This window comes from Elephas maximus, chromosome 21 (assembly GCF_024166365.1).
Source record: "Elephas maximus indicus isolate mEleMax1 chromosome 21, mEleMax1 primary haplotype, whole genome shotgun sequence".
NCBI classification, from domain to species: domain Eukaryota; kingdom Metazoa; phylum Chordata; class Mammalia; order Proboscidea; family Elephantidae; genus Elephas; species Elephas maximus.
Genome location: NC_064839.1, coordinates 23,859,960 through 23,883,622, shown reverse-complemented (window position 1 = coordinate 23,883,622; position 23,663 = coordinate 23,859,960). Strand labels below are relative to the sequence as shown.

The 23,663-nt window shown below is 43.9% G+C and overlaps 1 protein-coding gene across 2 annotated transcripts; it reads right to left on the bottom strand.

Moving 5' to 3' along the window:
- Nucleotides 1-728: 728 nt before the first annotated feature.
- On the bottom strand, nt 729-10,833 carry HERPUD1 (homocysteine inducible ER protein with ubiquitin like domain 1). 2 transcript variants are annotated; one of them, XM_049864623.1, is made up of 8 exons: nt 10,590-10,833; nt 8,012-8,089; nt 7,850-7,924; nt 6,897-7,027; nt 4,573-4,695; nt 3,680-4,030; nt 2,308-2,413; nt 729-1,492 (listed from the first exon to the last, which is right to left on the bottom strand). In XM_049864623.1, the coding sequence occupies exons 1-8, from the start codon at nt 10,740-10,742 to the stop codon at nt 1,328-1,330; spliced, it is 1,182 nt and encodes a 393-aa protein (XP_049720580.1). In that variant the 5' UTR covers nt 10,743-10,833; the 3' UTR covers nt 729-1,327. The 2 variants fall into 2 exon arrangements, with proteins under 2 accessions (XP_049720580.1, XP_049720581.1); XM_049864624.1 differs by lacking the exon at nt 729-1,492 and having other exon boundaries at nt 2,334-2,413; nt 3,837-4,030.
- Nucleotides 10,834-23,663: the final 12,830 nt, after the last annotated feature.

The following is a 23,663-nucleotide window of genomic DNA, read 5'->3' as shown; positions in this document are numbered from 1 at the left end:
TTTCTTTCAAGCGAATACTGCCTACACAACTTGTCAACAGCTACTGCCTTCGGATAGTGCCCCTGCTCAAAGGCAGCCTATTATTTCAAATTTCTTGCCATTTAACTCTTTACATGATTATCTTAGCTGGCTTCTTCAAGTAAAACCATACATAAAACACCTTGGTATCCACCCAGCATCTAGCAATGAATTGCTCAGTGAATGTTTGTGATGTAAACAATGCTTCCAGGGATGATTAATTTAAATGGTCACACCCAAGATAAAAAAAGCTGGGTCACTTTGTCAAAAACCACACTGACCAGACTTTTAGCATTCTACCTCTTAACATTACACATATGAAAAACACACAGAGCTTTGCTTTTATGACTCAAGTCTCAAAACTCATACTTTAAAAAAAGGATTAAAATCACAAAAGCTCAGCTTATAAAAGCATGACATTTGAGCAGGTGAAACTGCTGCAGAATTGCCAAGGTGGAAAGAACTTAATGCCACTGACTTTAGAGAACTGAACTTTGATGGGTTACTGCATAAGCCAGTACCGTTTAGATCAGGTAATGGGGGCAAACACAGGTATATTCTTAGTAAATTAAAACTTCCAAGGCCTTACCTTACCATTCTTCAATGGTACAAACAGTCCTTCTATAAAAAGATGTGAAATTCAGCCACCAGTGACAATGGACACAGAGTAAATTGCTGAGATGACAGGCGTACAGAAGTCTCTACCAGGGTCAATCATAGTAAAACTTTATTGAACAGAAAACCCAGCGAAGGCTTTCACCTCTGCCAAGTTCCCCTGGGTTTAAAGTAAAGCACTGCATTTTAAAAAGCAATTATACATAAGTCTTTCCTAGAAAAGTCCTGCTAAAACATGTCTAGCAATTTCATTTGATTATATAAAGTAGTACACTTAGTGTAATTTCAACATTCCAACAGGAATCAAATCGTACCAGCAGAACCATTTCTGCATCTATGACATCTATGTACAAACACACATGCAGACACACACATCTGGAGAAGTTCCTCAGGCATTAACATGCGACACTAACGCCTTCTACTTACAGTGCCTATTAACTACATACAGTATATATTAAAGCTCTTCAGAAGAAAGACATGAAAAGCCTTGTGCATTTGTTTGCTCATCAATTTGTATCATGGCTTCATGTCGTACTTTCTGCTTTTGCTCCATCACAAAAGCATATCATCCTTGTTGGTTCATTTTTTAACAATTTTGTGTCATTGTCATGTCCAGGTGAGGAATCAAACTGGAGTCAGAAGATCCAGTCCATTCCTGTCGAAGCCACTAAGCAACCAGGGAGAGCAAACACCATCAGTTTGCTATGGCTGGAGGACCTTCTGGAAGAAGAGAGGCAAAGAAAGTCTTGAAGACGAGCCATGCTGTGCTCATGAACGAGGGACTGGTCTGCTCTTCGAGTACATCCCTGTCTGGAGGGAGGTGGTTGGGGTCTTCTGTTTCAGGATCAGAGCCACCTTCCTACAGTTAATGAAACACAAACGAGTAAGGTTGTGATGAGCACAAATAATTTATTAGGAGAGGGCAAAGTAAATTCTTGGCCCCGGCCTCATATGCAAAGCAGCCAGGCAGGTAGGACCCCAGGGAGCGATGTCCTAGGCTGGGCGGGCTCTTCCCCAGGCCTCCACAGCACCTCTGTGCTAGTGACAGTTCCATAGTTTTGAACATTGCTAGCAGCAAGTAATAAAGAAGACCAAGTAACTAGATCTTCAACTGTTATTAAACTGGTAAGTTAACCGCTCATGACTTACGGGTATTCCTCTAGTTTTGGCACTGTTCTGAGTTAAGAACCCCACAAAGGGAAACCCAGGATTCTAAAAACAAGTGACAATTTATATTATACAAGAATTTCCTTCAGGATCATGCATTAACCTGCCTTATAGAAATTCAATATCTGCCTATTATTTTCCAGGAAGTCTATTCTGTAAATGCGACATGCTTCTCCTTGTAATCCTCGGGTAGAAAACGACCCATTAGTAGTTTCTATGGTAGAACGCGTTGTAGTCCCGGACCATTTAGCACTCAAAATAGCGGGTTTTAAAAAACATCTACATGTGCCAAAATGCGAACTGCCACACGACAAAAATACATGATGGATTTTATGGCACATTCAACGTTCTTCAAATATCTGCTGCTATAAGAATTAAAAAAAAAAAAAAAAGAGAGATATTTAGCCTAATAAAATGGTAAACCAAGTGGCTGGAAACCTAAAGGTTAAGGATTCGGGAGTCTGAGGTTCATGTCAGGCTCGCCTGGGCTCCATCGAGGTGTCATACCTGCAAGTTATTGTTGGGGTCCTGATTTACAGCTTCGAAAGGAGGACCATCATCTGGGAAGTTCTCGACCGGTCTCTGTCTGAATGGAAACCACCCAACGTGATGCCTTCAAAGGAAGCACATAAAAGTCCATCTTAGCTAACAGCACAGTGAGACTCAAGAATTTAAGCATCCTTCTCAATTAAATCAGGTGCCTCTCCCTTCCCTCTGGTCACAGCAGCAGCCCGATTAGAGGCTCACAGCAAGACCCATCTGCGGCGCTACTCTATCGCACTGTCTCCCAGACTCTCTCACAGGCCTATAAGGTCCCTGAAGTCAGGGACCATGCTGTATAAACCCAGCAACTTAAGAGGCACCTGGCACAGAGTAGGTGCTTGACAAATACTTGCTTATCTAAACTAAACCTTCACTTGAAAACCTTAACGGGGGGAAAAAACACACACACAAAACTGTAATTATAGTATTTCACAACACATAAAGATCTAAATTTGGTCATCTAAACATACGACTCTAGAGATGATGGAATGAACTAAGTTTTCTTTGAAAAATCCAATTAAATCCAAGTCTTGAAGCAAATGACAAGATACTAACATCGATCAATTCTGGATATATGAGTCTTACATTATTCTAAAAAAAATTTTTTTTAAGGATTTTAAAAAGCTAAAATAAAAACTAGTTACTATAAAGGAAAACTCTCAGTTTCAATTACAAACAAGGACCCATCACTCTAAGCACTCCAGGCTTTTCAGCCTTAGCAGTACTGACATTTTGGGCCGGACGATTACTGTGGAGGCTGTCCTGGGTGCTGCAGGTATGGCAGCATCTCTTGCCTCTACCCACTAGATGCCAGTAGCACCCTTTCAGTTGTGACAACCAAAACACGTCTCCAGACATCGCCAAATGTTCTGGTGGTGTAAGGGGAGCCGAAATCACCCTGGTTGAGAACCACTGCGCTAAGCAAAGCCTCAGGTCTATAAAGGTTCCCTAGCTCTTCAGGGCTGCCAACAAGTCAGTGCCTGACCTTTATCCTGGAAGGCAGCTGTAGCCTGATAAAGACAAACATATTCTTATTCAAAACAAAAACAATTTTCCTTTCCGTGCCTCAGTATGGCCACATTATCGCAGTGCGTGAGCTTGGAAGGTACCTCACCAGAGGGAAAGAGAATGTTCTTCTTGTATTAACACGATTAGGCATTCTTGAATACACAATCAAGCCCTGAATTCTTTGTAATGGAAGTACCAGATTGACATACTTTTTAATCATGCCTCTTACATAATGACCAAGTTTGCTCAAAGAGGAGCTGAATGCGTACTAGGTCTGAGTGACCATACAGTGTAACTGTGGTATCGGGGAGAGAAATCATCCGCTTACAGGTACATAACAACGGTGGCCCCCATGACCATGAGGAATCTGCTCAGGGAGGAGTAGAAGTAGAGGATACTGAGGAAAACGGAGAACGTAGCTGCAGAATAGGTCCAGTCCAACCAATCTCGGTTTATCTCGTCATCTTCCTCTACGATTGGGCCACCTTGTGCATTCATCCGCAAATTCTGATTGGCTGCAGGATTGACCACCACTTGAGGAGCAGCATTCTGGTTGGCTGGCTGGTTTTCAGCTGGAAACTGGTTGTGAATTGGGGCTGGAGCCGGTGCTGTGACCACAGGTATCTCTTGTGCACTTGGTGGTGGGACAAAAGCCCCCGAGGCAGCAGTGGCTGCTAAACTAAGATAAAAAAGACAGAGACAGGAACTGTTGGGAGCAAAGCACTGTGAAGACAGTGGCTCACCTAACCTTACCTAGCAGGGGTCTTTACTGTTAACAATCAGAAATAGGTACGTGCAGACTTGGTTCTTCTTTAACGTAGTGAATAACTTCATTGCTGAAGGTCATATCCATAAATGCCTTGTCTGTCCCTGAGAGAGGCCACACAATAAATTTCCTCCAGAATTAAACTTCACTGTCACTATAAAAGTATGGTGCAGGAGCAAATTAAAATTTTTACAAATGCAAAAAAAAAAACCTTAAAAATTGAAAAAAGAAAGGTAATATATTCTAAATAAATTCATCAGACTCTGTGCCAGACAAAAATCAATTCACAAATGAGGTAGCGCTTGTCACTTATACTCTCTTCCAGCCACAGAACCGGAGAGAGCAGGGCTCTGTAGAAATTGATGAAAATACACTCATCCTCCACTCTCCACTGTATAGGTGACATGGGTGGGACTGCCCTCATTCCCAGGAGCCCTGGCCACACCCACACTCACTACTGCATGTAGTACTGCCGGGCGTATATCTGCTGGAACCAGGACAGCTGCAGCCACCCATAAGTTGTGTAGCCCGTGAAACCAGGCCCCAGGCCTTGGAACGTCTGCTGGGCAGCTTCAGGTCTATAAAAGATTAAAAAAAAAAAAAAATCATTTCAAGTTGGTTTAGTAGAATAAAAGAAAACTAAGTTTAAATTACAAGCAGGGATTGGAGTCAAAGAGACAAGAAATGTCAAATGGACGTCCACTCTTAAGATGGAAGGATGGGCTTCAGGAGAGCTTTACGGTACACGGCGGTATGGTGCACCTGTGTAATGCAGGCACAGAAGGCGACGGCTGGTGAAGCCCTCCAACCGCAGTGCAGAGCCCACAGGAAGACAAGAGCCTCTTGTCCAGCACTGGGTTCTCATCATCCCAGTGACTACAGCGACTGGTGCTTGTTTTGCATATAGATGAAGTAAGCTGGACCTTTTCAGGTTAAGCGGATCCCCGCCTCACGTTTTGCCTTGCTTAGTCTCACTGCAGGCCAAATACACTGCTGATCCTTTAGAAGGCAGCTCTAAAGCCCCTTCTCACAAAGCCTCTCCTGACAGATCTCTGCCTCTTCTCTGGTCCTGGATCTCATTATTGGAGCCAGTTATGTGTGCATGTGGCATCACTTGTGTGTGCTGTTGACCACCTGGTGTCCTGTACAGGCTGCTGGGCCAGGCACCTTCAATCTATTCTCACTCGACCCCAAATGACCCTGTGGGGAGGGTCATCTCACCCCCACTATACCGAGGGGGAGCCCGAGTAGAGCTTAGGGAAGACAAGAGATTGGCACAAGGTCACTAAGCTAGTTAGTGACAGGGCTGGATTTGAGACCTGGTTTTCTTTGGTGCCAAACTCACACTTCTTTCAGGCAACACAGCCTTATACTGCCATGGGCCGGGGGGTGGGGGGTCATCTTTGGCTCCGTGCTTCTCACACAGAGCTCCTGTGACAGCACTTCGCAGCACTGAAATTATGGTAGACTTATGGGAAGATCCAGGGCTGGTTATGTGGTCATCTGTGCAGGCCAATATATATCTTTAAGGAAAGCTCTATGTACTGGCTGTTCAATAAATACCTGCTGAATGAAGTCACCTGGTTTTAATACGGTGAACTTCGCAAAGACATGGGCCGCAACTCTCAAGTCACACAACCAGAATATCCAATTATCCAATTTGTATGCTGACAGTCTATTAACCAGATCCCATACCCTGAGTGTTTCTGAAATAGTCCTCTAATACAATAGGTCTTGGTCTGATACTATTTTTGATCATTTACAAAAGCTACAGTGCATGAAGATGGGATGATAACAAAGAGCTTTCATTAATTTAGTTATATCTGATGATGGCATTATAGATATGCGAAATAACTAAAGTGTTTTTACAGCTGTATTTTTTTTTTTATATTAAAACATGAGACAACATGATAGCTGGGACTGACTTCTAAACACTTACACAAACAGGGAAGCAGGTACTAGAGGAAGCAAGTATGATGAAGCTTTGATCGTTTATTGGGCCTGGGTATGTTGATGTTATACAGTTCCCTCTGCTTCTGTGTTTTTAATATTCATGTTTTGATAAAGCCAGATGTTCGAGTTTTCTTTTTATTTTCATTAAGAAAAAGAAAATGCCTCAAACATCTGGCTTTATCAAAACACAAGTATTAAAAACTAGTAGAAAACTACTAGGGGGAGGTGAGTAGGAAAGTTTCAGAATTTCAACTCAGTTAACAGATTATTTTTTTCTGTAGGAACTTCCATAATCAGGTGTTCCTCCAAGGGCTAGAAAACCCCAGTGTCAGGACATTTAGTCACTTCTGGCTTTTGCTCTAAAGAAATGGCCTTTTTTCCTTGTATCGCCAACACAGTGCTTGGCAGAGCACTCCTTAAAGTCTCTTCACCTTTTGTCACCCATTGTTACAATAAACAAAGCACAAAGCCAACCAGCAAAGCAGCAGCAAGATGCCAATGACCAATTGCTTTTTCCCTGCAGCGGCGGGAATTAGGCAGGAATTCCCAATCTTCTTCGGGGCAATTGAGGGGTCAGCACAATGTAAACACACCCAGGTCGGAGGGACAGATGCCTACATTTTCCATACTCAGCCTCTGACTTTTTTACATGTTCTGAAAAGGCTGTGCATAAAGAAAAATTAAATACATACATGAACCCCTTTATAAAGTTTTGTGTGTTTCAATGTTTTGTGACTCTGTGTGTATAAAAACATGTTATTCTTAAATTCTTGCTAACGTTACACGCTCCTGTTGTATAAATTAGTCCTTTATAATACTCACTCACCTAGACATGTTCTCCCATCCAGAGGGAGAAAGGTTTCGAAGAGCCTCCCTTTGTCTTAAACCATCACTTGAGGAATCCCCAGGGTACTGTCCCTGATTAAGACCAGTGGGCTGCTCTGTGGATTCAGCAACCTAAATAAGGATAATGCGAACATCAGAACAAAGGATCTGATGCAACTGTGTGAAATCAAGCTAAAAGGCTGATTTTGCTGTGAATGGCTTAGGACCCCCACCCAAACCTCTGAACCTGACAAAATTAAATAGGTGCAATGGTATGTAAGAAAATGTCCTGAAATTTGTTCAACCCAATTTTCAATATATGGATACTTAAAAAAAATCTTTATTTTTCCTTAGAGTAACTACCCTATAGTTTCATTAAAGTCTTCCAACGAAGTTATCATTGGTGAGAAAGCTTAGATAATGCTCTATCTGTCTTACAGATGCTAAATTTACTAATTTGACTCAACCAGCAACCTAAAGGAAAGAGAATTTCCTATGCTACATTCAGATGTTTTAGGAAATGCAATGGCAACGCAAACTTAGAGAATGTCACCATGTCTAAACATTAATACTATACATACGCAAATAATCCTTGTGAAACAAAAAAATAAATGATTGACTGTCAATCATAAATGAGTGTCGTCGTTGTGCGCCCTGCTCGTTGGGTGATTCTGGTACATAGTTGTTGGGCAAATCACACCCCAGGAGACAGTGTGATGTGTAACTCTGCTTTTCCACTACAATCCTAATGGAATAGTCTGCTATATTACAGGAAACTCTCACTGGCGCTGATAACAGATTTCCTAATTCCTGATACTCACTGAGGAAGAAAAAAAATGTCACCTGGTAAAAATACAATAAAATCTCTCGTAAAGAATTTTATCCTACCTTCTTTATTCCTCCCTTGAGAGCCTGAATGACAAGATTGTTCCCGTCATGAAAAACCAGACATACCTTTGCACTGGTTTCTGGTGTTTTTGAAGGCGTCTTCACGTTGCACACCAGATGCAAAACATGCCGTTTTTCCTGCTAAAAGTATTAAGGAGGCACTTTAGAACCCGAATTCAATCTGGTAAGTGCTTAAGACATTCAAAAGTTCATGTGTAAGCGATGTACCTTTGGAAGCAAGTCCCTGAGACACTGGTGATCCAACAACAGCTTCCCAGAATAAATTAACCTCTGGTCCTCCGGACGCTTATCATGGAAAAGAAAGAGTCACACAGGTCAGCAGCATTCGGCCCCAACAAGTTCCCAAACACATAAAGGACTGTTTCACACAAATCATCAGAATATATGTGCTTTCCCCTATAGGAAAACACTTTTTCAAAGGCCTCATACACAGAACTTTTTATTTAGAAAGTGCTTAACTTTAAACTGATCAATAACATGCAGCAATTCTAAACTGAAGTCCTCAAAGGCTTTTCCTCACATACATATGCAGTTATAGAGGAGATGGTGAGTGGGAAACGGTCCACACAACTTTGTGGGAGTCAGTATCCCTACCTTCACGGGAGAAACTCTGAGAAATTGACTTGTCCAAGGTCAAGATCCCAATCCCTCTTCTCCTCCATACCAGGGATTTTAAAACCGTAACGACTCTAACACACTTTTATACAAAACTGACTTTTAAAATAGATTTTTAATGTATTTTGCACTTCTTTTAAAACCTTACTTTTAAAAACAATGGCCCCAATGATATATACCAGAGTACACTGGAACTCACCAACTTGTCAACCTACTCTTGTCAGAATAGCCAGTGACGCAAAACTTGGAACAAAGCTGTTCCTGCTAACAAGCCCGAGATTATAAAGCACGCTGTTTAAAACCAACGAAAGAAAATAACAAAAACTATGTGTGCTTATCTGCATAAATCAGGATTTTGGACGTTGTGGAACTACAACAAAATGCAGAACTCTATTGGGTGCAGCGATCACCACTGTTCTCACTGGCTGACTTTATAAGTAAATGCCATATATATGAATTTGTAAAATACTACGATATATGTGGGACCCTGCATTATACTGAAGATTTCTGCCACTAGAACTGTGTTTGAAAACTAGCGCCCTGTAGTAACAGCTGCCTGTGGATCTGAATTGTTTTCTCTTTTAAAGGCCTGACTTGACATTCTATGCCTTTACCCAGAAGACGCCATCTGAAAAAAAATACATTATCTTAAACAAACAACTGTTACAAAATAAAGCTTCTCACTTTATACCATTTTATACTCCCCCCGCCTAAAAAAAAATGAAGAACGTCCTCCAGGCATCCTAACTTTTAGATGTAACTTTGTATAGCTGAGAGGATGTTTTATTTAGAACTCTGGGTCTTCAAACACACCTATTAAGAGCGATGTTCCTAACCAGGGCAAGTCCTCAAGGAAAATGCTTCTCCACAACACTGCCTTTTACCCTATGATGCAACTAGAAACTACACCTGCTTCCCAGTTTGTGTACCTACTTGCCATTCTCACAGCCAAACAGCCACTTAGCTTCTTGGGAGCAGCTACCATAAAACCGCAAAGAATGCCAAGGTGAATTCTAAACGGCGCTGAGATAGAAACTTAAATAAATGAGCGAATTTCAAAATAACAACTCAGAAAGAAAATCCACTTCTACACTCCTAACGACAAAAACAACCTAACACAGGAGCTACACATACCAGAACCCTCTAGGGAAGGATTAGCAATTTCACAATTTTTTCCTGCCCCGGTGCCCTTTCCTGTTTAATCCAGAATTACAAACGTGGGCAGCACAGAACATTGCTGACATTTACCTAATATCCGAGGAGAAAGTAAATACAAGAGAGTCCAGAGCACAATCTCCATCACGTGGTGGGAAAGGAGGCGCTAAGGGTGATGTTGACAGATGTGCCAACCAAAACAAAGCAAGGAAGTCTCCGTAAGTGAGGGGCCAAAGTCGTAAAACCCAGACTCAAGGAAGCTCCTTCTGCCTGCTTCCCCACGAAGTCACTCTTGACCATAAAGTGCACCCGGCTCCTCCCTCGGACCCAGCAAAGGCTGCAGAGTCCAGCGCGACAGGGAGGGGCCGATGGCGGAAAGTGCACCGGGAGGGGAAGAGCCACGTCTTCCTCTTGGGTGTGGGACCTTAAGGACGCTGTGCCTGGTGCTCTAGCTACTGGCGCGGGGTGGCACCTGCACCCTCCTCTCCGCACTGAGCCGATACATTCATACAATTCATTTCACGGCATTTTTTATTTTCTTGTTTCCATCCATTGGATGCAATCCTATAAGGACACCTAGTAGCCCAGACGTCTGGGGAAACTAAGGCCTGGAGGGTGAAATGACTCACTCAAGGTCAAAATGCTGTTTCAGTGGCTTGGCTAAGGGTGGGACCTTGATCTGGGGCGAAGAGGAAGGGACCTGGGAGGTGGGGCAGGGCTGTGACAGCGTCTGGGGGCTTGGGGAAGTGGGGAGGTGGGGAGGCGAGATGACAGGAGACGGCAGCCCGTCAGGAAGGCAGGGTGATGGCGGCCAGAGAGAGGAGGCGACAGCCACCGGGCAAAGAGACGGGCGCCTACGGTACCGGCGGGCAGGGAAGGGGGGGAAGCCACAGCCTTGGGGAGGCGACCCGGCGGCCTTAACTGCCGCCGGAGGAAGGACAACTAAGGAGGAGGCTACTGGAAAGCGGAGGCGGACAGGGCATCCCTGGGAGGAGGGCTTGGGGGCTCCTCTCACCGGGCGCTCGGGGTAGACACGGCTCAGGTGGGCCTTGAGGTGACCCACGGTCCAGCTGCGTTCGCAGCTCAGCTCCAGGTCGCGGTGGCGCTGGTTGGGGCTCTTCACCAGGAGCGTGAGGGGCTCCAGTTCAGGCTGGGCATCTGGCTCCATGTCGGCTGCGCTGTGGGCTCCGCTACGCTCCGAGAAGCCAGGCACACGGCGCCGCACCCCCCCAGGCCCCAACGACGACGGTTCACGTCTCCCGGACGCGCGGCCCCGCCTCGGGCACCTTTTATAGGCACGCCGCGTCCGGGCCCTGCGACAGAACGCACTGTGGCTGCAGCCCATTGGCTGCGGTGGAGGCCACGGCCCCAACGTGGCCCAATCGGCGCGCGGATTGGGGCGGGCTGAGGACGTGGGCGTGGGCTGATGCAACCCGTCGCCGTTGCGTCAGCCCGAGCCGCGGCCGTGGCCCGGGAGCCGGGGTTCGGCGGCCATGTTTGGGTGCGTTGGACGGCGTGCGGGGCAGTTCGGCCCTGCGTCGACCAGAGAGCTTCGTAGCTCAGGTTGCCTGGGGCGCCTTAGGGAAAGCCATCCCACCCGGCCCCCAGCCTCACAGTCTCGGCAGATTGTTTCCTCACAAAGCAGCACCCCCGCCCTTTTTAACCCCGGGTACCAAGGCCAGCGTCCCCTTTTCGTTCTCCCAGGGGCCCGAGGACCTGCGGTTCCACAGCCAGTCAGCTCGAAGAACGGCTGGGTGGCTCCTATGGCTGGGTGGCTCCTATCGGCGAGCCCAGCCTGGAGTGCGCCCGGGATGTGCATTAGAAGGGCAAGGAAGAAGTTGCGCAGACATAGTGGTCTGGGCTCGTGGCCGAGAGGGTGAGGACATCCAAACGGCTGTTACCAATTTATGGCCTCTTGGTCTTGAACGTTACACCCTCAAGTGTGGAATATCATCCTTATTATGAATGGCAAGCAGGCCACAGTCCAGCTTACACTGGGAGACGCTCGAAAAGGATATGCACACATGGTTCCTTTCAGTTGGGACTGAGGCAAGGGAGGTTTCCTAAAATGTGACCACAAAGGCCTCTCTGTCATAGGCACTCCCTCCCTCCCTCCCTCCTTCCCGTCCGGAGGAGAAAATGTATTGAAAAGCAAAACTGACGTTGCACTGCCCCCATCCTTGTTCCAGCCCTGTTGGGACATTTGTTTTTCCAGGTGTGTCAGGGAGCCAAGGCTTGGTTTGGTAAGGACAGAAGGGTAGCAGGAGGAGCCTAGCGGCCTTAATATAAACAACATGAGGTGATTTCTTAGCTGTCTTTATACTGAGAACAATGGAGAGAGCCTTGGAGATAAATTGCCCTCAAGCTCAGCTTTCTAGGTTGGTTTTTGTCTGCTGAGGAGGGCTCGCTCTGTCCCTTTTCATCGTGGTTGGCTTCACGGATCGGGCCTGTGCAGTTAGTTATACAGGGCCCCATACTTGGTTTAGTGCTCTGCCATCGCTGTCTTGAAATTTTTAATAAACTGGAACAAGAGCCCCAGATTTTCGTTTTGTACTGGGTCCCACAAATCATGTAGCTGGTCCTTTTTATACCTCAAGATGGAAGAGAAAAACTGATTATGATCTGGTCTTGCTACTCATTAGAAGTTGACCTATGGGATAAGACCAGATGAAACAAGCAGAGGCCTTAGAGGGGACAGCTAGGCAGGAGATAACAGCTTCACTGGGAAATTAAGTATGCCACATGTCATGGATTGAATTATGTCCCCCCAAAAAGGTGTGTATCAATTTGGCTGGGCCATGATTCCCAGTATTGTGTGGTTGTCTTCCATTTTATGATTGTAATTTTATATTAAAGAGGATTAGGGTGGAATTGTAACACCCTTACTAAGGTCACATGCCTGATCCAATGTAAAGAGAGTTTTCCTGGAGTGTGGCCTGTACCACCATTTATCTTACAAGAGATAAAAGGAAAGGGAAGCAAGCAAAGAGCAGGGGACCTCATACCACCAAGAAAGCAATGCCAACAGCAGAGCACGTCCTTTGGATCTGAGGTTCCTGTGCTGAGATGCTCCCAAACCAAGGGAAGACTGATGACAAGGACCTTCCTCCAGAACCGACAGAGGGGAAAAAGCCTTCCCCTGGAGCCGGCGCCCTAAATTCGGACTTTCAGCCTACTGGACTGTGAGAGAATAAACTTCTCTTTGTTAAAGCCATCCACTTGTGGTATTTCTGTTACAGCAGCACTAGATGACTAAGACACCACATAACATGGTTTCGTCTGGCCTGTAGTAGCAAAGGTTGTTAATTGCCGTCAAGTCAAATCATAGCCACCCTATGTACAACAGAAGGAAACTGCCCAGTCTTGCGCCATCCTCATAACCTTTGCTATGTTTGAGCCCGTTGTTGCAGCCACTGTGTCAATCCATCTCGTCTAGGACCTTACTCTTTTTTGCTCACCCTCTACCTTACCAAGCATGATGCCCTTCTCCGGAGACTGGTCCTTCCTGATAACATGTCCAAAGTAGTGAGACAAAGTCTCGCCATCTGCACTTCCAAGGAACGTTCTGGCTGTACTTCTTCCAAGACAGACTTGTTCATTTTTCTGGCCAGACCTGTTTTTCTGGCAGTGCATGGTATATTCAGTATTCTTCACCAACACCATAATTCAAATGCATCAATTCCTCAGTCTTCCTTACTCATTGGCTAGCTTTCACATGCATGTGAGGTGACTGAAAATACCATGGCTTGGGTCAGGTGCACTGTAGTCCTCAAAGTGATGTCTTTGCTTTTTAACACTTTAAAGAGGTCTTTTGCAGCAGATTTGCCCAATGCAATATGTTGTTTCATTTCTTGACTGCTGCTTCCATGGGCATTGATTGTGGATCCAAGTAAAATTCAAGGTGTATGACAAACATTAGGACCCCTCAGGACATCTCATTGGTTTCCACTCAATAGCTGGGGAAAAGGTTATCCAATTTCTGTGATTCCCTCAAGTTATCTCATGAGGAGAGAGCTTCTTTTAAAGCACTTCTATGATTGTGTCTATAGCACATTTAGAAAAACATTAAATTCAAGTCAACACTGGCCGAGCCACTCCCCATCTCTGAGCCTCCATTTCCTCATCCGTAAAATGGGGAACATAATAACAGCCACTCCTAAGAGTTGTTGTAAGGACTGAAGAAATTAAAACCCAGAAAGCCCTCAGCAACATGCCTGGCATCCAGTAAGGGTGTAATAAATGTAGGCTGGTGTTAAAGCAAGCTGAGAGGGTGAGAGGGAGCACACAGCCTCTGGCCACAGAAGGTCACTTCATGACCATCGTGAGGCCAGGATGATAACACTGGGTGAGACAGGCCAGCCCCACTGACAGATGGAGCTGCTGGCCCTCCCTTCTGCTCACCAATCCTCTCCTTGTGCTCAGCCCAGTCGCTTTTCTGAGAGCCAAGAGGTAACCAAGTGTGGTCTGCAGGGCAGGGAAGGCTGCAAAGAAGGGGTGGGGAAAGCTAGCAGGGTGGGCTCCTCTGACCACCCAGTGGCGTCACTCAGGTTGATGTCACCCAGTGCAGTAACTCATGGTAACACCCCCCACATGGACCTCCTCCCATACTAGACCATAAAGAATCCTTAGTAATGTCTATTATCAATTTTAATCATAGAATAATATGTGATATAGTTGTAAATTACTTAAATGTAGTATTTCTCAAATTATATAAATACTAACAACAAAATTGTTTTGTAAAATCTTTTGACGTTGAATTACAACATTATTAGTTTTAGAAAAAAAAAAAAAGCTATGTCTTTAGAATAAATTTCCAGCAATGGTTTTAAAAAGAAAAAAAAATTCAAGTCAACAAATGTGCCAGGACTAGGATGATAAACAATCACAACCTTGTCCTTAGTGACTTTACAAATATAATGGGGATGATAAGACAGTACAAAAATAAAAGACAACCCAAATGTCTCATAGGTTCCTGGGGGACCTGTGAGAGAGGCAGAGAGGAGGAGTCAGAAAAATTGATGGAAGGGGTGGAATTTGAGCTCAGGATGGAGGATAGGTGGGATTTGAAAAATACACACATATGACAGCCTCTATTGCTGCTATGAGTTAAAATCAGCTCAATGGCAACAGATTTATTTTATTTTATTGATTAACTACCACCCGTCTGTCAGTTTGTGGTACTGCTGTGGCTTGAGTGTTGCTATGAAACTGGAAGCTATGCCACTAGTATTTCAAATACCAGCAGGGTTGCCCGTGGTGGACAGGTTTCAGAAAAGCTTTGAGACTAAAAGAGACTAGAAAGAAAGGCCTGGTAATCTATTCAGAAAATTAGCCAATGAAAACCCTATGGATTACAGAATTTTGTCTGAGACTTCAACTTGCTTGCTTTGGACACGTCACTGAGAGGGACAGATCAGTGGAGAGGGACAACACGTTTGGCAAAGTAGAGAGCCAACAAGGGTGAGGGAGATCCTTGATGAGAGGGATTAACTCAGTGGCCACAACAATGGACTCAGATATGCCAACAATCATGAAGATGGTGCAGGACCAGGCAGTGTTTTGTTCCATTACACATGGGATCACCACGAATCAGATTCAACTCAACAGCAGCTGATACTGGTAACTGGTATACCCATACAATGAAGCACTACTCAGCAACAAAAAGGAATGAACTACTGATACGTGCAACAGCATGAATGAATCTCAAAACCATGCTGAACAAAAGGACCAGACACAAAGGAGTACATATTATATGATTGCATTAATATGAAACTCAAGAACAAGCAAAACTAATCTATGGTGACAGAAAGCAGATCAGCGGTTGCCTGGGGATGGGGGTGGCAGAGAGAGTTTGGGAGGGGGTCTGGCAGTGGTGTGCCGATGCCGTCTTATATCGGTTCAGGAGTTGATTGTGAGCCTCTTTCCAACGCTGCTTTCAGTGACATCAGGTTGATAGCTTGAAATTGGCCAAATGGGAATATTTGCACCAGAGAGATCAGCAAATGCTATAAATCAGAGCTTTTTTTCTCCCTCAAGGAGCCAGTTATTAAACTTTTACCAGCACACTGCTGGGCATGAGGGAACTTTCTGGGGTGATGAAATGCTCTCTCATGTTGATAGACGAGTAGTTTATACATTTGTCAAAACTAATGAAACTATACACTTAAGACCTCTGTCTTTTACTATCATAAATTATAACTCAATTTCTAAAATGAAAAACAATTAAAAAAGGACAGCTGTCTGGGTCCCACTGCAGGCCTACCAATTGGGCATGATGCATCCAATTGGGTTCTGGTTCTAGGGCAAGGTTTAGGAACTACTGGCTAAGTGTGACAGTAAGTACAGGATTTATTTTAAAATAATAATAATGATAATGTCACTGACCCCCAACTGTATGTCAGTTTGTCATACTGTGGGGGCTTGCCTGTTGCTGTGATGCTGGAAGCTCTGCCACCAGTATTCAGATACCAGCAGGGTCACCCATGGAGGATAGCTTTCAGCTGAGCCTCCAGACTAAGAGAGACTAGGAAGAAGGACCCAGCAATCTACTTCTGAAAAGCATTAGCCAGTGAAAACCTTATGAATAGCAGCGGAACATTGTCTGCTATAGTGCTGGGAGGTGAGCCCCCCAGTTGGAAGGCACTCAAAAGATGACTGGGGAAGAGCTGCCTCCTCAAAGTAGAGTCGACCTTAATGACGTGGATGGAGTAAAGCTTTCGGGACTTTCATTTGCTGATGTGGCACGACTCAAAATGAGAAGAAACAGCTGCGGACATCCATTAATAATCGGAACCTGGAATGTACAAAGTATGAATCTAGGAAAATTGGAAATCATCAAAAATGAAATGGAACACGTAAACATCGATATCCTAGGCATTAGTGAGCTGAAATGGACTGGTATTGGCCTTTTTGAATTGGGCAATCATATAGTCTACTGTGCTGGGAATGACAACTTGAAGAGGAATGATGTTGCATTCATCATCAAAAAGAACGTTTCAAGATCTATCTGGAAGTACAACGCTGTCAGTGATAGGATAATATCCATACGCCTACAAAGAAGACAAGTTAATATGACTATTATTCAAATTTATGCACCAACCACTAGAACCGAAAATGAAGAAATAGAAGATTTTTATCAGCTGCTGCAGTCTGAAATTGATCGAACATGCAATCAAGTTGCATTGATAATTACTGGCGATTGGAATGCAAAAGTTGGATACAAAGAAGAAGGATCAGTAGTTGGAAAATATGGCCTTGGTGATAGAAACAATGCCGGAGATGGAATGATAGAATTTTGTAAGACCAACGACTTCTTCATTGCAAATACCTTCTTTCACCAACATAAACAGCGTCTATACACATGGACCTCGCCAGATAGGACACACAGAAACCAAATTGTCTACATCTGTGGAAAGAGAAGGTGGAAAAGCTCAATATCAGTCAGAACAAGGCCAGGGGCCGACTGTGGAATAGACCATCAATTGCTCATATGCAAGTTCAAGCTGAAACTGAAGAAAATCAGAGCAAGTCCACGAGAGACAAAATATGACCTTGAGTACACCCCACCTGAATTTAGAGACCGTCTGAAGAATAGATTTGACGCGTTGAACACTAGTGACTGAAGACAAGACAAGTTGTGGAATGACATCAAGGACATCATCTATGAAGAAAGCAAGACGTCATTGAAAGGACAGGAAAGAAAGAAAAGACCAAGATGGATGTCAGAGGAGACTCTGAAACTTGCTCTGAAACATCGAGCAGCTAAAGCAAAAGGAGGAATTGATGAAGTAAAAGAACTGAACAGAAGATTCCAAAGGGCATCTCGAGAAGACAAAGAAAAGCATTATAATGACATGTGCAAAGAACTGGAGATGGAAAACCAAAAGGGAAGAACACGCTCATTGTTTCTCAAGCTGAAAGAACTGAAGAAAAAATTCAAGCCTCAAGTTGCAATACTGAAGGATTCTATGGGGAAAATATTAAACGATGCAGGAAGCATCAAAAGAAGATGGGAAGAATACGCAGAGTCATTACACCAAAAAGAATTAGTCAATATTCAACCATTTCAAGAGGTGGCATATGATCGGGAACCGATGGTTGTGAAGGAAGAAGCCCAAGCTGCTCTGAAGGCATTGGTGAAAAACAAGGCTCCAGGAACTGATGGAATATCAATTGAGATGTTTCAACAAACAGATGCAGCACTGGAGGTGCTCACTCATCTATGCCAAGAAATATGGAAGACAGCTTCCTGGCCAACTGACTGGAAGAGATCCGTATTTATGCCTATTCCCAAGAAAGGTGATCCAACCAAATGTGGAAATTATAGAACAATATCATTAATATATCACACACAAGCAAAATTTTGCTGAAGATCATTCAAAAACGACTTCAGCAGTATATCAACAAGGAACTGCCAGAAATTCAGGCTGGTTCCAGAAGAGGACGTGGAACCAGGGATATCATTGCTGATGTCAGATGGATCCTGGCTGAAAGCAGAGAATACCAGAAGGATGTTTACCTGTGTTTTATTGACTATGCAAAGGCATTCGACTGTGTGGATCATAACAAATTAAGGATAACATCGCGAAGAATGGGAATTCCAGAACACTTAATTGTGCTCACGAGGAACCTTTACATAGATCAAGAGGCAGTTGTTCAGATAGAACAAGGGAATACTGATTGGTTTAAAGTCAGGAAAGCTGTGCGTCAGGGTAGTATTCTTTCACCATACCTATTCAATCTGTATGCTGAGCAAATAATATGAGAAGCTGGGCTATATGAAGAAGAACGGAGCATCAGGATTGGAGGAAGACTCATTAACAACCTGCGTTATGCAGATGACAGACTTGAAGTACTTACTAATGAAGATCAAAGACCACAGCCTTCAGTATGGTTTGCACCTCAACATAAAGAAAACAAAAACCCTCACAACTGGACCAGTGAACAACATCATGATAAACAGAGAAAAGATTGAAGTTGTCAAGGATTTCATTTTAGTTGGCTCCACAATCAACAACCATGGAAGCAGCAGTCAAGAAATCAAAAGTTGCATTGCATAGGGTAAATCTGCTGCAAAGGACCTCTTTAAAGTGTTGAAGAGCAAAGATGTCACTTTGAAGACTAAGGTGCACCTGACCCAAGTCATGGTATTTTCAATTGCATCATATGCATGTGAAAGCTGCACAATGAATAAGGAAGACCAAAGAAGAAGTGATGCCTTTGAATTGTGGTGTTGGCGAAGAATATTGAATATACCTTGGACTGCTAAAAGAATGAACTAATCTGTCTTGGAAGAAGTGTGGCCAGAATGCTCCTTAGAAGCAAGGATGACAAGACTGCGTCTTACATACTTTGGACATGTTGTCAGGAGGGATGAGTCCCCGGAGAAGGACATCATACTTGGCAGAGTACAGGGTCAGCGGAAAAGAGGAAGAGCCTCAACGAGGTGGATTGACACAGTGGCCACAACAACGAGCTCAAGCATAACAGCAATTGTAAGGATGGCTCAGGACCGGGCAGTGTTTCGTTCTGTTGTGCATAGGGTCGCTATGAGTCGGAACTGACTCGACGGCACCTCACAACAACAAAGTCACTGAGAGGTGAGACTGGAAAGAATTCCTGGGACAGGTTCAGGAAAGACTTTGCATGTCACCCTTGGGAGTTTGAGCCTTATTTTGTGGACACCAGTTTTGTCAGCAGTGGGAAAGACATGATCAGAACTGTGTCAGGGGCAATCAGTCCAGCTGGGTTTGAAAGGGAGAGACTTGGGGTCAGGGGACCTGACAGTTTCATTCAAGAGAAAATGTGGTTAATGAGAAGCTTGTTTGTTCTGTAAACTTTCATCTAAAGTACAATAATAAACAAATAAGAGGAGGAAATGTGGAAAGGCATTAAGCTGGACCAAAAATGGAAACATGAGGCCCATGTAAGAGAAGTTGCAGAGAGACATCAGCATGGACAGAAATTAGATAAAGAAGACTGCTCATGAATAAAAATAATGGCTAGCACTATAGAGTGCCTACCATGTGCCAGGCACAGCTTCTGGAACTCTGCATGACTTCATTCGTTCATTCAATACTCATAACACCCTTATGAAGTAGAATGCTGTTATCATTTTCATTTTACGGCTGAAGAAATTGAGGCCCAGAGAGTTTAAGTAACTTGTCCAAGGTCACAGAGCTAATAAGTGACCAAGACCAGAAGCCAACTCTTTTTGACATTATTAGTTTTTAATTATATTTAGGCATAATTTATATACAGTAAAATACAAGGATCTTAAATGCATAGGTTAGTGAGTTTTGATAAATGTGTTCACTTGTGTAACTCACTTATGTCAAGACAGACAAGACTTCCATCATCCCAGAAAGTTCCCTAGTGCCCCTTCCCCATCAACCCCCTCACCCCCACCACTCCTGGTCCCAGGTATCCACTGATCAGCCTCTGTCACTACAGTTTGGTTGTGCCTGTTCTAGAAATTCATATAAATGAAATCATACAGTATGTATTCTTTTGTGTCTATCAAAGACAGAAATTCAAGCAGATTAGAAAAAGAAAGATGGGAAGAAGGGAAATCCACATTCTCAAGTGAGGCTTCTGGACATATGGAAATGAAAGGACGATGGAAAATTTTCAGCTTGATTGTAGTCGTACTGCTGCAGTGCTATGTCTCTACAGTTACCTCCTTCATGTTTAAATTCTGAGAAGAGGAAGGGAAGAAGGAGCCAAGAACCAATCTCATTTTTTGGCCATCAACTTATCAGGGTCAGGAAGGGGATTTACTAAAAGCCAAGCAGGCAAAAGATCACTAACAGTGCGTGTTATGTTTTAAATAATCTCATGTCTTGGGCCCTGCTGAACTTCGGTCCTTTGTTTTGGGAACACTTGTTTTTATGTGGTTTCTAGTGATTCCCTAAATAATTCAAACCCCAATCAGAAACCTTTCCTTTTACGGTCATTTCTGAAGTGCCAGTTGGGCAATGGGGGCAATGATGGTTCAGTGGTAGGATTCTTGTCTTCCATGTAGAAGACTGGTTTGATTCCTGTCCAATGCACCTCCTGTGCAGCCACCAGCCATCTGTCAGTGGAGGCATGCATGTTGCTATGATGATGAACAGGTTTCAGCAGAGTTTCCAGACTAAGATGGACCAGGAAGAAAGGCCTGGTGATCTACTTCCAAAAATCAGCCAATAAAAACTCTGTAGACCACAACGGTCCAATCCCAGTGTGCATGGTGTCACCATGAGTTGGAGGCTGACTCATGGCAGCTAACAACAACAATCTGGTGACATACACACCATCATCTTTAGCCCAGGAAGTGGGCATCCTGTTCTGTACCCATGAAATCCATCCCACAGTGTAACTCTTGTGCCCACACTAAGCCAGAAGCAGCTTTCCTTCCTTACCGGAAGGAGCTCTCAAGGCAAACCTTCACTTTCTATGTGGCCAGTGATGGGGAAAGTTTTAGTTTGATAAAAGAAGGGGAAATCTCAGTCTGTAGTTCTCAGTCTTTGAGAAGTGATGACACCCACTTCCCTATTCATTTCATGTCACCTTGCCGTCTCTTAAAATTTCCTGTTACATACATTTTTAAAAAGAAGAAAATTAATGAACACTAAGATGTCCCTTGAAAAAAAAAATTTTTTTTTTTTTAAGATGTCCCTTGAATAGGAGACACCAAGGGGCATGGTCAATCTAGATTGACAGTTGGGTCCGAACTACAGTAGCAAAACATTGGGTACAACAGTTACTTGCAGAGTGAACTTTGAAACTCAGCCCTCACACGGCTTAAAAGTGTACCCAGGACTGCAGGTATAACTGCCTTGATGGGCTACTGCCTCCTTAGTCATGAAATCAGAAAACTGGATGGTGCCCAGCTACCACTATTGAACGTTTCGATCAGAAAACTGGATGGTGCCCAGCTACCACTATTGAACGTTTCTATCAAAGAATCAGTAGAAGAATCCTGATCAAAGGGTGGAAAAATATGGAACAGAAGTTCAAATTCTTACAGAATCCAGATCTACTGGATCTGTTGAGGCTGGAAAAGCCCCCAGATCTATCACTCTGAGAAAATCTTCAAACCATGAACTGAAATTGTCCCTCAAAGTCATCTTGAAACTAAACAACTGTTTAGCTAAACAAGCAAATAATGTTTGCCACAAAAATTGTACTCTTTTAAAGAATTACCGATATGAAATCAAACTATCATCAGTAACTCTAAAGCCCAGATGAGAAAGGAGTTTAGGGTGTAGTGAGGCTAAGTCAAAGCTGATGAAACAGTATGAGAAGAGATAGTGAGAATGGAGATGCAATGTGAAGGATGTAACCAGTGCTATTTAATTGTACATGGAGAAATTGATGAATGGGTGGATGTTCTGCTGAGAATGTTTTCACCAAAATTAAGTTTTAAAAAATGTATCCAGGCTTCTCTGTTATGTTGAAGATTGTCTTCTAGCCTTTCCTCCAATGAAGGAAAGAAGCAAAATAAAATAACTGTCACTACCACAACAAAATCCTTACTGATCCCTCCAAAAGGGGCTTTGGTGCTGGACTGGAAGGCTGAGTGGGTGTCTACTCCAGTTAACAATCTCTCTCAGAGTAAATACTCGGCCTAGTCCCATACTGCAGGTGCCAAGGCTCCAGGTTTATGGCTCTGCCCAACTGCCTGGCTTTGGCTCCAGAGCACACAAGAGTCAGGCGGGTCCTGCTTTCCAACCTGCATCCAGGGCAGGGGTCACAAGCTGTACTGGGAGGTCCCACATGACTCTCAGAAACCATGTTCCTCTTTCCCCATCACAGCCCTGCCCAGCCCTCTTCTAAATATTTTGATTACACACCAGCATTCAGCTTTAAAAAGAAAACGTATATTGATATTTATCTATTTAAGAATTTATTATTTTTTTTCATATCTAAGGAGCGCTGGTGGTGCAGTGGTTAAGCACTCGGCTGCTAACTGAAAGGCTGGCAGTTTAAACCCACTCCACGGGAGAAAGATAGGACAGCCTGCTTCCTTAAAAGTTACAGCCTTGGAAAGCCTATGGAGCGGTTCTACTCTGTCTTACAGGGTTGGTATGAGCCAGAATCAACTCAATAGCAGTGGATTTTGGCTTTCATATTGTCATGGATTGAATTTTGTTCCTCAAAAATATGTGTCAACTTGGTCAGGCCGTGATTCCCAGTATTGTGTGATTGTCCACCATTTTGTCATCTGATGCAATTTTCCTACGTGTTGTAAATCCTGACTCTATGATATTAATGAGGCAGGATTAGAGGCAGTTATGTTAATGAGACAGGACTCAATCTACAAGATTAGGTTGTCTCTGAAACCAATCTCTTTTGAAACATAAAAGAGAGAAGCGAGCAGAGACAGGGAGACCTCATACCACCAAGAAAGTAGTGCCAGGAGAAGAGCGTGTCTTTTGGACCCAAGGTCCCTGGGCTGAGAAGCCTCTTGACTGGGGAAGATTGATGACAAGGACCTTCCTCCAACGCCTGCAGAGAGAGAAAGGCTTCCCCTGGAGGTGACACCCTGAATTTGGACTTCTAGCCTACTAGACTGTAAGAGAATAAACTTCTGTTTGTTGAAACAATCCACTTGTGGTATTTCAGTTATAGCAGCACTAGATAACTGAGACGCATATATAGAATCTTTTCTATACTCTAAGTGGAATTTTGATTGTGTATTGGTTTCTGGGTCTTTCTCTTTCTTTCTTTTTTCCCCTAATAAAGCCCCCACCTCCCCCAAGCTGGAATTTTTCATACTAGACATAGCATTTAGGCAAAGACACAAAAAACTACAGAAATAGCTTTATGGCAACATTCTTGTTATAATAAAAGTAGGGCTTTTTCATCTCCCCCATGAGTTTAATCCAGCCTGCTCAGCCCTCCCATTCAATGTGGGCTTTTCCTCCTGTCATTACCAGCCCAGGCAAACACCTCCACTCATTCCTCCAGCTCTCTTATCTCTGCCACGGTCTGTCCGGTATCCCTTCCCTGCCCCAGCCCCAGATCACTCAGGTCTGCAGAAATGAGCCCTCTGGTCTGGTTCTTTGTCAACAGGCTCTGGTCCCCTCCCTCTGCACCTTGCCCT

Excerpts from the sequence above, each read along its gene's own strand:
- HERPUD1 (XM_049864623.1), bottom strand. The coding sequence starts at position 10,742 with ATGGAGCCAGATGCCCAGCCTGAACTGGAGCCCCTCACGCTCCTGGTG. Across the intron at positions 4,696-6,896 it reads GGATGGGAGAACATGTCTAG|ACCTGAAGCTGCCCAGCAGA; the intron begins GTGAGTGAGTAT and ends AATCTTTTATAG. Across the intron at positions 1,493-2,307 it reads ACCCCAACAATAACTTGCAG|GAAGGTGGCTCTGATCCTGA; the intron begins GTATGACACCTC and ends CATTAACTGTAG.